We start from the raw sequence: 15000 nt of genomic DNA on the forward strand, positions 1-15000 counted from the left end.
AAGAGAGAGAGAGAGAGAGAGAGAGAGAGAAAGAAAGAAAAGAGAGAGAGAGAGAGAAAGAAAAAAAGAGAGAGATAAATAAACAGACAGGCAGAGAGAAAATACTTAATTGGCCACTTAAAATTTTCGCAATTTCGTTTCGTTAAATAAGCATTCGATTTCGGTCTATTGAAATCGTAAATCGCATCTCGTTGCGACTCTATTTTATATTCTTTTTATTTCATTTTTCTTTCTTTACGGAGACACATAAAATTACTCGAATAGCAAGTCTCGTGCGAAAAATGCGACTTTCGAACGTGCAATTTTGCGTGATCGATTGCAGGTATCATTGACTTACTGCAAATAATGAACGAGTATAATGATTAAAGGTTTTATTACGAGAAATCAAGTGGGAACAATCTACTCGTATTATCGACATATATAGAATGAGTATTTATTCTAAAAAAAAAAAAAAAAAAGAAAAGAAAAAACAAAAAAAAAAAAGAAACGAAAGAATGTCTTAATCGCAGAGAGATTCGTACGAGATCACTTGTCTTTTTTCTCTTTCTTTTTTTTTTTCTTTTGCAATAAATCAATGATTTTTACAGCAAATAATAGAATTTCTAATGACCGAAACTATTATTTTCCTTTTTTTTTTTTTTCTATCGTTTAGAAAAAGAAAAAGAAAAAGAAAGAGTGAGAGAGAGAGAGAGAGAGAGAGAGAGAGAGAGAGAGAGAAAGAGAGAGAACGAAAGCGGTACACTCGTGTCTCTTTTATTTGTCACGTGTCTTTCTTATTTGGATAGGAGAGGATCTATAAGCCGTAATGATCGTTTCTCTCGATCATAAAACACGCAACGTACTGTAATCTGTGGCGGTGTCGGTCACGCGATGCAACAGGTCTTTCTGTCGTTGCACGACTCCGGATACTGCAACAACAAGCAGTTGCACTTTTCACTCGACGATATATCCGATATGTTATCTTTGACTAAAAATGATAAATCAAAGTACATAATCTACGTACATATATACATACACGCGTACATATATATATATATATATATATATATATATATATATATATAATACGAAAGATTTCCCGAATGATTTTTAAAATCAATTATCCATATTTCGCCCTACCTTTTAGCCTTTTAGTTAGACTTATAATTTTACAAGCTGGAATTATAGAGTTGTAGGATACGATTGAAAAAAAAAGGGGGATAGAAGAAGAAAATAATTGACCTAAAAAGTCTCGAAAAAAGGGATAATTGATCTTCTATATCAATTAAGAACTTTTGATCCGCTCTCTATATGTGCTTATAAGTGTGTGTGTGTGTGTGTGTGTATATATGCAATTCAAATCTATTCTTATAAACCTTTATACTCTAGGTTTATTAAAAAAGGATAAAGAAATGAGAGAAGTTTAAAATTGTTACATCAAAGGAAAATATTTTTTCACTTTTTACCTTTTATTATTTCGTTCGTTTATGAATGCAAGTGAAATCTATTTTACTATATTGCTATCGTTGATCCAAATGTTTTTCGTTTTTACGTTTCATTCGCAGATTTTTTCAAAAGTTTTATAACTTTTGTATAATGTTTCTCTCTCTCTCTCTCTCTCTCTCTCTTTCTCTCTTTCTCTCGAATGATTAATTTTTTTTTTGCAATACTCGACACAATTCGTTCGAGGCAAACGACAATAATAATTTCCAAATTGCAACAATTTATATTGTGCAACGATGCAGTCAATAATGATGTTATTCATCAGTTTTGATAAGTGTCGAGAATTTAAAAAAAATGATAAATGATGAAATTAAAAATACAACGATTTATCTTTAACAACTTTTTATCTCGGCATAGACGTGTTTTTATAAAACCTAGACAGATCATAAATGAATTGAAGAGAAATATCATCGTGATACTCAATGACATTAATTATCTGTTTCTAAAACGAATATATCATAAAAAAAGGAATCATACGTATGTAAAAAAAAGATTATTGACTATTGTCTACGTGAAATAATATTAAAAAAAAAAAAAAAAAACAAAAAAGAATAAAATGAACACTATGAGTAATCCATAAATACGTACCAATAAACATTTTTTTCATCTTACACACGTAATTATTTTTTATCATAAAAATAGACAGAAAAGGAGAGAGAGAGAGAGAGAGAGAGAGAGAGAGAGAGAGAGAGAGAAAATCTAACGCATTAAGAGGAAAGTTCAATTTTGATATCGATGAATAATTATCATCGAATGATGTCATTATTAGGTGTCACCAGTCTTTAAAAAATATAATTAACACATAATATAATACGTTACTATTTATAATTTAATTATATCGGAAAGAGAAACATAAAAAAAGGAAAAAATAAAATTCAAATACGTACAATTAATACAGAAATTCTTTCTTCTTAAAATATATGTCATCAAATGATTTTTAAGATTATTTTATCTTCGTGTCAATCGATAAAACATCTTCACTAGTATTCGATAATAATTGTACATGCGTGTCTCGATCCGTCAGATAAACTGAGTGAGTTCCTCCACTTATGTTTGTAAAAGTAAATGTACAAGATTATTTACTTCTTTCTTTTCTCGATGTAAGTAAATATACGGTTCGATAATATTTTTTTTTAAATAGCATAAATTTAATCGTTTCATTCAAAATATGCGTGTATGTAAATATATTAAACAAAGATGTCTCGTATTCTGACCCATATCGTAATATAAAAAAGATCATAGTTCACACGATTTTTTCATCGCACGAGAGAAAAGAGAGAGAGAGAGAAAGAGAGAGAAAGAGAGAAAGAGAGAGAGAGAGAGAGAACGTAAAATAATTCAAAAAGATTTGTAAACTATTTTTCGGTATCGTCGACGTTTACATCGTTTTTACGATATTACATTTTAAGAGACCGATCGATCGCTATACCCCTATGTTACAATCATCTAAAAAAAAAAATCGTATTCATCGTAATCTCGATAGACGATCGAAGAACTAACAACGAAAAGAAAAAATAAAATAAAATAAAATAAAATAAAATGATACGAAAGAAACTTAGATAATGATCGATGATAAATACGAAAGATACGAAGAGAAAAAAAAAAAAGAAACTTACGAAAATTTGTAGCACTGGAAGCGACATTACCAATGCCACCTAAGATAACAGAAGGTACAGATTCGTTGGGTTGTTGTCCTAGGGCTTGATCGGTGGTGATCCATATCCATAATGTCAAAATAAAGTATAATCTATCGGTCGTTATCAATCGCATGATTAAATAAAACTGCTTTCAGGTCTGTTATCACACGTTGATATTTGATATATCAATAAAATCAATCTCATGAAGATTTTTATCGAAAATACAGAATACTTGCTTGCTCTTTTTATTTCTTTTTCTTTTTTTTTTTTTTGTTATCTTTTATTATTATCACGCGACGTAACAACGAAGAGACGCGAAAATAAAAATATTTTATTCTCCGACGATCCGTTCGCGTGTGAGCGAGAATATCGACTGAATGAATGTCTTTGCTCGTAGAGGTCGTTCGTATATGAGATGTCGAAGAGAGGAAATGGAAAAAGAAAAAAAAAAGAAAAACAAATAGAAGGACAACAAGAAAAAGAAAAAAGGACTTCCTACGAGTTTTCGATTCTTGTAACGTATTACGATATAGCAAACGCGCTCGATGTTCTCTCGAAAGTTTCCAATCGGTTACTGCGTTGCCAGTCTATACTCCTTCTTCTACCGTCTCGTTATTTTGTCTCTCACTCGAAATTACGTAGGTATGTATGGTCTCGTATGTATCTATCTATGTATGTACACTCGACGAAAGCTAAACGAGCTATGAACAGCGGTCAAACCGTACGAGTCTCTCTTATACAATCGAGTTCGTTCCCAAGTTGAATAGATCGATAGATCGATCGATCGATTGATCCTTACCAATTAAAATCGGTAGGATTTATAGCGATCAATAAAAATTGATAGGATCTTCTTAAATCGAACGTGTCCTATCTTTTTTTTTCTCTTTTTACTTCTTGTTTTTTTTTTCTTTTTCCTTTTTTTCTACAGGATGAGCCAAAAATTTCTAGGTTTGTAGTTTGATATATCAAAAAGTTAACTTACAAAATTTCGAAGAAGAGTTGTTCGACTTTTAAATGCATCTTTAAATTTAAGATTCAACCTGTTTTTTTGTTTCTTTTTTTTCTCCCCTAAAAAATGGTCCAATAATTCCTAGATTTGTATGTATTGATAATTTGAAGAAGGAAAAAATTTGGAAGAAGTGTAATTGATGTTTAAGATCACTTAAGAACTTTCTATTTATATGTGGAAAATTTCAAACGAATTTGTTGAATCTAATGCACGTTCACACACGTACGCAAGCACGCACGCACGCACGTACGCATGCATAGATACGTACATATATGTCAATCAACAAAATGAAGTATTCCTTTTGAATTTTCTATCAAAAGAACATACCACCTACGCTATATCTCCTAGCTATAAATGAGAGGAAAAGAGAGAGAGAGAGGGAGAAATAGAAAATAAGAGAATCGTTCACCGTTACGGAGGTCCATTGTGTTTTTACACAATTTAATCTCGCAGTTGCGTAATACCTACTGGTTTTATCCTTTGTGTTTCCGGTAGAAGAAACTCAAAGCTAAATTCAAAAGCTGAAATTTCGTGTCAAAGTGTTTTTGTTCCCTTCCCTCGTCACCAATCTCTCTTCCCTCCCTCACTCTCCCTCATCCTCACCGTTTGGATATCGATTCTCAATTCATTTTTCCTGAAATTAAATATTTTTCCGATATCCAACTTAAAGTAAAATCGATATTTTCTTTCAAAGTCTTAAATAACATGTATTGAGAAATTATTACGATATCCTATTTTCCAATATAACGTTTTTTTGTAAATTTGAATCGATTAGTCACTAAAGCATACGATTTATAAGATGTGACGGTAAAAAAAGAAAAAAGTTAATTTGCATTGTATGAGATAAGAAATAGATGATTTAAACGCTAATTTGCAATCGAGGGAACCTTGAGAATCGTTGATTCATCGTATTACGTTTATGTCTAGCAAAACGTTTTTCATTCAGTTATAATCATAGTTTCCTTTGGTCTTCTGAATTTTACCTTTCGATTAATTGAATATTATCTGCTAATTCGTCTGTTTATTTATTCATTTTTTAATTTTTTTCTTTTTCTTTTTTTTTTTTCTTTTTTTTGTTCATGAACGACGATTAGACGACTGCGTTGGAATTGGTCTTGGATAATCCCATGGATTTGGTGCATATGGTGGCCGTTGAGGTATGGGATAGACCGTTATGGCTCCAGCTGCTACTGGTTTAGACGTTGCCACGGAGTTCACCGTAGAGGCCAAAATCGTTAGAATCGCTAGAACGGCAATAGCGACGAACTTTCTCAGTGAAATCTGAAAAGAATGTTTTAGCCTTTCGTTAACTCTCACTCGATGAACTCTCAAACGATGCTGTCTCGACACGTTCAAAATTATTTAACGATTTAAATTGCACTTTTACATTTCATTCGTTTGTCTAAATTTAAAAAAATATAAAATTATGCAATTATTCATATTTAAAAATCGCGCTCGATAGGCGCCATATTGAATATTTTACGCTTGCGACATATCACGGAAGTTTGACTTACGGAAATGTTTGTATGAGTGATATTCGTTATGTTAGTTTTTATAATATTGAGAAAAAAATAATATAAAAAGAAATGTTCTGATCAAAAGAAAATATTCAATACTACTATATATATTACTAATACGATTCATTAATATTTTTTTGATGAAATAAAAAAGATTCTCTCTCTCTCTCTCTCTCTCTCGTTTTTCTTTTGTTTTTTCAATTTCAAATATTCCTATGTGTATGGAAAGTTTAAGGTTAAGGTACTTAGAATTTTTCAATTGCGTCGATCGTAAAAGTTCGGATTTTAACCGATAGATAGTGACACTCTCAAAGATGAATAAGTAAATTAAAATGTCATTGTGTCTCTTTAAAAAAGAAGTAAAGAAAGGAAAGAAAAAAGAAAAATAATGGAAACTTATTAGAGAGCGCATAGAAGCGTCGTACGTTCGAACGTATATAGAAAAACAACATTCTTACTCTCTTCTTATGGAACACGTAACAGGTATTAAACTTTTATTACTATCTCAAGACAGTTATACGAATTATGCGTTATTTGGGTGTGTCGATCGATCATCGGCTTTCTCTGCTTATTATTTCTCCTCTTTCCTGTTTGTTTTCTCTCGCTCTTTAATAAAATAATTTTTCTTATTTATAATATTTATAATTGATCCGATATTTATGAAAATATCCTATACACACACACACACACATATATATATATATATATACACGAATAGAAAAAATAAAACATTAATAAGAAAAAATATTTATCCGATTATGAATTTAATTATAAAATAATAAAAAAGAAGAAGAAAAAAAGAAAGGTTAGAAAAAGTTTGACAGAATATCATTGCATACATACAGATCGATTGAATTCATGTTTTAAAAAAAGGAAAGAGAATGAAAAAAATAAAAACAAAAAATCACATTAGAATACATCCTTCACATATCTTCTCAACAAAAAAGAAAATCCTTCGTATTGTTGATCGATATGCATCGTAAATATCTCTGACAGTTTATCATGACATTCTATATTACAGAAAAAATACTCTAACCGGTCACATTTCGTTAATGTATATTAATATATATTAATACTTGATAATATATATTAATTCAATAATACATGCGTATATATATATATATATATATATATATATATATATATATATATATATATAATCGTCCATCTTAAAAAACAATTTAAAGATGACATAGAATTTATACAAAAGTGTATCATCAAACTATACAATAAACTATGAACTTTGCTTTTTATCTCGTTAATAACCTCGTTCATTAATAATTTGCTTGATAATAAGACATTACAATAATGTAAAATATAATAACAAATATTAATAATGAAGTTAAAAAGAAACGAAAAAAGAAAAAAAAAATCTACAAGCAATTATTTTAGTTTCGATCTATTCGGAAATGTTCGGTATTGTTCGGTTAAATTCGTCGTTACTCGTCGTTATTCGTCGTCACTCGTCACGATTCGTTCAATCGAAATACATTTACCAATTACGTACCACGCATAAAATGAAATAAAAAAAACGTATTATAGATGTCGTGTATATATATATATATATATATATATATATATATATATATATATCAGAAATGGATTTATCGAATTTAAAATTCCTCGAAGAGATACGATAAAAGATGCAGTTTGAATAATGTATTACTTTATATATATTACCATGTTCAATTTTTGTCTCGGAAGGAAGACGTTTCTCAGTAAGTAGATGTTATAAAAAACCTGTTCAAGTCCTTTTTATCTCCTTTTTCTTTTTTCTAATTTTTTCTTTTCTTCTCTTATATATATATTTTTTTAACGTGTTACTTCGAATACTCGCGACGAACGATAACACGCTTTCCTTACAATTAACCGACTTTTATACTCAGGATGAGTTGACTTTTTGGGAGGTGGATAACTATTTAGGTCAATGCCCATACATTTGAAAAAAGATATTGCCCCTATACCGTGCGTTGAAAAAAATATCCAAGTGAAAAATGTCGTGATTGTATGTGCTTGAAAATTTCTTTCATTTGCATATATTCATCATTCTATTTATTTTTTTTTTCTTTTTTATTTCATTTTATTTTTTTTAATGCTCGTCGCGTATTCGTTCTCCGTTTTGTCGTATGCATTGTAAGTTTCTATCTTTCTCTTTCTATCGAATTTAAAAAATAATTATTTCTCAAATAAAAATTTTTTTCTTCTTTTTCTTTTCTTTCTTCTTTTTTTTTAATTTAATGTTCCCCACAATATGTCAGCGTACTAACGAAAGAGAAAAGATTATTTTGTTTATGTAAGATGATCGGTTAAAATAAAATCGTATTTATTTTCATCGTCCTCGAGCGCGAACGCGAAATCATGCGTTTGCGTGAATTCATTAGCAATGCGAGGCGCGCTTTTCAATACGCCGATAGAATATGAAATTGCTCTCATGATAGAACTCGCAAGATATTTTTGCTTTTCAAACAATGTTTCATTAACTCTGTCTTTAGCTTTTGTCTATAATTTCGAAATATCACTCGAAGCCTTACAATGAAATTTTTTATGCTTTAAAGAACAAAAAAAAAGGAATAAGATAATGAAATAATAAAAAAAAAAGATTATATTATTAATTCTAACCACAAAATTTCTTTATGTTGAACAATTTACCTAACTTCATTTATATGACATTTTAATTCCTTCAAGTGAGAAATTATTTTATTAAAAATAAAGAACATTAATGCAATATCATTTTGTTATTTGATTAATGCAGAAATTTGATTAAAAAAATATTGAAGATGCCTTGACATACTTCAAATGTATGTGACGCATTATGTATACGAATAGATTTCTTGAACATACTTTTAATGGTAGATAAAAAAAAAAAACTTCCATGAAATCGATGTTGCCAATGATGTGTTTGAAAAGTCAAAGTCGATTTTCGAGAGATGATAATCATTCTTGGAATCATCACTTGGAATAATATTCTTTTGCATCACGTTTAATATTCGTTATCGACAACATGAATATTGTGTTTCTTATTGCAATATTTACGTTAAACGTTTTTGTTCCTTCTTCTGATTCATTCCAATCATTATGCATTATTGATAATATTTGATTAAGTACTTTGAAATCGATGATTCATGTTTTACGGTAAATTGGATATCAACGTGACATAAATACTTATAAAAAAATTGTTCAGAAGTCTTTTATTAAACATGTCTCAACAATAATTTTCTATCTATATTAATTACTAAATACTATATACAGTTTCATGATGCGATTAATTGTCTGATTATATATGTTTTTACATAAACTTTTTTATTAGTAAACTTAACAAATTATTATTCTAGTTATAGTTAACTTTATCATTACTTAATAAGTATTTATACAGTCAATGAATTGACTGGTATTGATCATTGAAAACATAAGAAAACTTACATTCTGAAAATTTAATATTACATGGTATACAATTCTTGTATATTTTCTATGAAATAAAAATTTCATACAATTTTTTCTCTCTCTTTAGTAGTTTATATTTGTCTTTTACTATACTCTGTTTGCATGATCGAAACATGAATGAATAATTATAAAATTTCTTTTAAAATATAAACGTAATTTACTATGTAATATATAGTATCAAGAGTATAGAATTTATTATCAATTGTATAAATATCTAATTTTATTATTTTGTACATATTTTATTCAATTTGAAGATTTGTCCTGTTCTAAGTCACTTTCTATATACTTTTCTTCATCGTTTTCATTTTGTACATTTTCATTTTTAGATGAAAAATGTATTATACTAAAAGTAAAAAGAGTTACTAATAATGATAATTCAAAATAGAGAAAAAAATACAAATAAAAATTTTACTTACGATATAAGTAAAAGTACCATAATTTGCGTAGAAAATGTTAACCAGTATATAGAACTAGGTGCTGTATTAATTGTTAAATTATAAAGTTGAGAATATAAAATACCACTGAAGAGAGGTACTGCATTGTCGCAAACAGATAACATAGCAAACACTTTACCTAAAACATACGTTTCCAATTAAAATTATTTCATTAAATATTGATAACAAATAATATAATAAAAAATACCTCTTTCTTCCATAGGAACAAGTTTGGAAGTCATTGATCTTAATACTGGTGCAACGCTAGGACCCAAAGCTGCAATAGCCGCTCCTAAAGAAATAGTAAGTGTCTAATCCTATTATATTCCTCAAGATATAGTCAATATTTGAGAGATCACATACCAACATAAAATAATTCTGGTATAGTGGTTAAAGCAAAAACAATTCTACCACTTGCATGTGCCAGAGCACCAATTGCAATAATTACGGTATCTCTTAATCCTAATAATTTACTCATCGTAGGTACACCGATGAGTATTGCTAAAAAAAAACAAAAAAAATGAATGACATACTTTGAATCAAGATTCTTTAAAAGACCAATGGATTAATTACTATCAATTATTATTTCAATTCGACTAACCTATTACAAAGAGTGCCGATTGAAATGTTTTGAATTTACTGAAGTCCGCGACACCCCATTTAAACGTGAGTTGCGTGTAAAGATAGCTCATAGGTTTCTCGTCTCTTTGAAAAGTGTATAAAGCCATTGCTAATAGGAAAATCCAAAGATAAGCTCTTTCGTGATTTTTTCTTCTTCTTATTAATGTTTTTATGGTTTCTGCTACGTGTTTTTTATCGAAGAATTCGAAGAAAGGATTAACGTTCGAAAATTGTCGTTGTTGAGTGGACGTCCGCCATTTGAGATTTAAAAAGGAATAAATAATAGCAATTGCAAGGAGGACAGAGTTTATCGTGAACATTATACTGTAGGACGAATTTAAGACGTTCGTAAAGAGATACGAACCAAGAGCCACACCTAAAAAAAAAAAAGAATAGAAAAAAAATTATATAAAACGAAACAAAGATAATTTTCTAAAAAGAAACAATTTTTAATTCGTTCTTACCGGTAGGCATAGTACTGAGATAAATAACATCGAGTATAGTGATTCTTAGAGTTCTCTGTTGAACAGTTGTTATATCCGATATATATGAAAAACAACTGGCAAATATAGCAACGTTACCTCCAAGCATTCCCATAGGTAAACTCGCGGTATATACCACCATATTCAAATTCCAACTACTTATCAACGAATTAATGATAATCATAAAAGAATATATAAATTTACCAATCAATCCTAAAATCAATGGTAACTTTCTACCGTGTCTATCGCTCCAATTTCCGAAAAACAATGCTAAAATTATCGGTACCACGTGTCCAGCTATATTGTTCCATTGATGAAATTTCGATACGGTTACCTAGAAAATGATAATTAATAGATTAATAATACATTAATAATCTCATTGTTAAAACAAATTTTATCATCGATTTATCTTGATCCATTGGATAATTACTTGCCTGAACTTCGGTGTTCAAGGTCTCGTTGGCTTTTAAATTTGCGCATGTCTCTTCGGATAGATCGTGATCGACTCTACACGCTTTATTAATAAAAAAATCTTGCTCCACTACCGAAGTTATCATGAAGGCCATCATATAAAGCCACATCGTTGGTTCCACCGAAATGTATCTCATCCATCCGAAATATTTCTTTAAAAATTCGTATCTTGAATTGCAATTCCTCGGCATCATCTGCAATGTTTGTTTAAATTTCACGCGCTCGAAGATTTATTTTTTTTTCTTTTATTTTTTATAAATTCGTATATATAGAAAACGTATTTGATATCTTGATTTCATAGCATTACTTCGAAACATTTTATTTTTAATTATTGCGATATATTATAATTTGATCGATCTATTCAAAAATATAATTCGATTAAATATATATATATATCGTTATTATGACAAATCACAAATGTTAATTATTTTTGTTAAAAAAGGAAAATAAAAAAAAACGAATTCTTACCTCGAACTCTACGTTTTCACTGTTCATGCTTCGGTTCGTTGTATAAAACTTCAAGCGAATTTCGTGATATAGAATCTCTATCAAAGGTTCATGCGCGTATCTTAAATTCTGCAAACTCAACTCTTTTATTGAAAGAATATCTAATTTCTATCTATCCCGCGTTTGTTTTCCATGCATAATGAAAATTATGAAGTTGTCGATTTATTCAGTAGTTAATGCAAACAAGACGTATCATTTATCTCTAACGTCACGTTATGAGGTCGATTCTAATTACTTTTCTTTGATCAAGTCTTATCGCGGCTATCGAGTATACAACGATCAAAAGATAAAAAAAAATATTGAATAAATATTTTCATTATTATTTTTAATAATAAGAAAATCTCTTTTTCTTGTTATCATTTATAATCATGATAACAGAATTGTAATATCAATAATCATAAGAAATTTAACATCGTCAGCTGATATTGTATATTCCATGTTTGTTCTTCGGTTGTCCACTTGATTTATAAATACAATGTATATTTGATAATAGTTACATCATTTCTGTTACATCATCTAATCAATTATTTGTTTAGGGATTATTTTGGAATTATCTTAGAAATCTTTTTTTTTCTCCATATGACTCGAAGATAATTATTACTATTCTTATCAGTAAGATTTGGTTTAATTTTGCCTACGTTGTATGTTTCTATCATTGCAATAAAAATTTCAAAAGCTATTAGTAGAATGGACCTTCTTCGCTATCCTTTCTATTAGTCGATTTAGTTCGTTGAAATTTTTGAACAAGATTCATTCGCAGTTACATGCGTTGTTCCTTGATAGAATGTTTGAAGGAAGGAATAAAATATAAAACATGTATCTATTTTCTACGACATAGAATTTCTCTTTTACATGTATTTTTCATTCTATATAATTAAACTGTTCACAAGTTTATATCATCTAATGATGAAAAACAGCAAGTAATACAGTATTATGTTGAAACACATGAATCAATAACAAGATACAGTAATCTGTCTTTACTTTTAAACCACACACTTACAATCTAAATAAATTTTCTTACACGTACACTTTTTTACTACTTTGATAATATTTTCAACATTACTTGAGATAATAAAATTATGGAAAACATTCCATGTTGCCATGTTGGATTAATAAACACCATCTAGCAATCTAAAGCGAAAGTATCGCAAGCAAAGCATTTTGGCGGGAAAACGCGATTGAACATATGATTATATACAACGAATAATATAAATTATTCCTAGAAAAAAAAAAAAAAAAAAAAAAAAAAAATTTTCTCGATTATTTTTTTCAATCATTATAACATTCGAAATAAAATCAATGGACAGAATTACTTCGTCAATGAATCGTTATTAAGATAATTATTAACAAAAAATTTTTTCTTTTTTTACTATTATTAATTAAAACTATACGTGAAATTTATAATCTCTATATTAAAAATAAAATCGACGTAAGGTTAATTTGTTACTCATAACAAACATTCGCATAAAATATCGCTCTTAATGCTATACAGAATTTTCTTAAGACTATTGATCAACACTGGTTTTATAACTATTTACATCAACGATGAGAACAGGCATAATTTTTGATCGATTTTGATGAACGAGGTCTCATTTTAAAGACGAACCTTTAATCTAGGACCCGGCTTTTTCGAATTTTTGAAAAAGCCTTGTATTCGCGAATAAATTATTCTCGAAAAAAAATTACATTTTTTAACACGATTTTTCTCAAAGAAAATAAAGCTTTTTCGAATACTCGAAAAAGTGACGATCTTTAAAATGGTCAAAAAAAAAAAAAATTAAATAATTTCGTTCATCAAAATCGATCAAGAATTACGTTTGTTTTCGTTATTGGTTTAAATCATTATAATACCAGTGATTACGAACAACCTTAACCTCTTCGGTTAAAGCTAATAGCTAATTTGTGACGTTACGTAGAGATATATAGATATGGATACATATACGTGTATATATATATATATATATATGCGTTGTGTTGTGTTTATATTTTTGTACGTACCTCCTAATACGTAATTTTTTTATAGTTCATTGTTGGCAGAGTTGACAAAAATCCATTAATTATCATTATCGTCGTTTATTTACAGAAAGAATATTTTGCATAGTTCTTATCGCGTTATTTTATCGCAACAATTAAATTTTGTGTTTGTTAAATATGAAAAATTCACTACACGTTCGATTCATAGTGATACATATTATAATGAAGATCTATCGAGATCAATAAAATTTTTCATTCAATAATATCTTATTAAACCAATCCAGATTCTTCAAACACGTGTTTCGAACTGTGTTGAATGGTAGTTCTAGTTATTTATTGTTCGAAAGTTAAAAAGTATGACACGTAGTGACATCTGTTAACGATTACTCGCCGATTAGAGTTTCTCATTGTATGATAACAGTTGAACAGTTAAAAAAGAGTTTAATATTAATTTAAGATTGATTTATTAAATGTTTCGACAAAAAAATTTAATGTCAAGAGTCAATGTATATTTTGGCGGGCTTTTTCAAATCGTTCAAATATTCCATCGGAATAATATTCCATATTGTACAGCAATAGATTCTTATAATTAATATTACATGTGACATGATACTTCAGAATGTTCACAAATATTAAGTTCGTTAATAAATAATGTCAATATTTGCAATATCTTACGTGTAAATAAACAATTTTAATATATCTTTTTATTAGACATTACTTGTCGTTCATATTATAATAAAATATTGTGATTGTGAGTATATTTAAATTTTCATCAAATCGATTCGTCAATGACTTATGTTAAAAAATTCAAATTTGCAATGTTTTATAAATAGAGAATTTATATGTTTATATATATATATATATACACACATATATATATATATTCTACCAAACACAACGTTACACTATTTGGCCAACAATATTACACTAAAATTATTATCTAACATATTTAGATTTATTTTATTTTAATTAGATTGACTCACCACACACAATGCCAGCCTATTTATTTATCTTATATAAATAATAATTAAAATTTCGTAATTAGACGTTTTCTCAACTACACGTTCATCATTAATAAATATATGTCTTCGCGTACGTGGGAAGAAAATATTCTAGTTTCGCATAGATTTGTAGTTCATATCTAAATAAGAAGAAAAAGAATCAAACTGGTTCGACTAGTAAGAATATAATCCTTTCGATTATAATTTATACTCCAACGTTACTTAGTTTTCTAAGAAATGAACGAAACGTACGAACGAAGCAATTAATAAATTCTCTAACAGTCATTATATAACTTTTAATAAAAATTTATTTTGCATTCTGTTTAAAATAATCTGTGTCAGGCAGATATATATTGACGTATTTTCAGTATATAGACGCAACTTAGGCCACATCGAATATGATGCAAGTTTACAACTAATCGTT

General features: G+C 28.5%; 3 protein-coding genes across 11 annotated transcripts in view; 1 reads left to right on the top strand and 2 right to left on the bottom strand.

The window, feature by feature from the left end:
- LOC127064239 (uncharacterized) overlaps window positions 1-3828 on the bottom strand; it is a 7820-nt gene extending 3992 nt beyond the window's left edge. Inside the window, exons 1-2 of one of the 2 annotated variants that reach the window (XM_050995013.1) lie at window positions 3099-3828; window positions 843-908 (exon numbers count right to left, since the gene is read on the bottom strand). In XM_050995013.1, the coding sequence (XP_050850970.1) occupies window positions 843-908; window positions 3099-3252 (220 nt within the window). In that variant the 5' untranslated portion in view covers window positions 3253-3828. The remainder of the gene's footprint in view (window positions 1-842; window positions 909-3098) is intronic. The other variant, XM_050995014.1, reaches the window with a different exon arrangement.
- LOC127064228 (uncharacterized) overlaps window positions 1-15000 on the top strand; it is a 132382-nt gene that overhangs the window by 19759 nt on the left and 97623 nt on the right. For 3 of the 4 annotated variants that reach the window (XM_050994981.1, XM_050994974.1, XM_050994980.1), the window contains exons 1-2: window positions 5963-6128; window positions 9744-9823. The gene's annotated coding sequence lies outside the window, so the exon portion shown is untranslated. Of the gene's footprint in view, window positions 1-5962; window positions 6129-9743; window positions 9824-15000 lie in introns of those variants that run through there. The other variant, XM_050994982.1, reaches the window with a different exon arrangement.
- Window positions 8808-14939, bottom strand: LOC127064226 (proton-coupled folate transporter). Of its 5 annotated transcripts, none has more exons than XM_050994966.1 (9): window positions 13600-14939; window positions 11563-11670; window positions 11058-11288; window positions 10606-10957; window positions 10122-10517; window positions 9884-10021; window positions 9729-9812; window positions 9503-9659; window positions 8808-9429 (listed from the first exon to the last, which is right to left on the bottom strand). In XM_050994966.1, the coding sequence occupies exons 2-9, from the start codon at window positions 11587-11589 to the stop codon at window positions 9330-9332; spliced, it is 1485 nt and encodes a 494-aa protein (XP_050850923.1). In that variant the 5' UTR covers window positions 11590-11670; window positions 13600-14939; the 3' UTR covers window positions 8808-9329. The 5 variants fall into 5 exon arrangements, with proteins under 5 accessions (XP_050850923.1, XP_050850924.1, XP_050850928.1 ...); XM_050994967.1 differs by lacking the exon at window positions 13600-14939 and adding an exon at window positions 12602-12812; XM_050994971.1 differs by lacking the exon at window positions 11563-11670.

Source organism: Vespula vulgaris, chromosome 5 (assembly GCF_905475345.1).
Source record: "Vespula vulgaris chromosome 5, iyVesVulg1.1, whole genome shotgun sequence".
NCBI classification, from domain to species: Eukaryota; Metazoa; Arthropoda; class Insecta; order Hymenoptera; family Vespidae; genus Vespula; species Vespula vulgaris.

Excerpts from the sequence above, each read along its gene's own strand:
- LOC127064226 (XM_050994966.1), bottom strand. The coding sequence starts at position 11,589 with ATGAACAGTGAAAACGTAGAGTTCGAG. Across the intron at positions 11,289-11,562 it reads GTGAAAACGTAGAGTTCGAG|ATGATGCCGAGGAATTGCAA; the intron begins GTAAGAATTCGT and ends CAAACATTGCAG. Across the intron at positions 9,430-9,502 it reads ATGGTACTTTTACTTATATC|TATAATACATTTTTCATCTA; the intron begins GTAAGTAAAATT and ends TTTTACTTTTAG.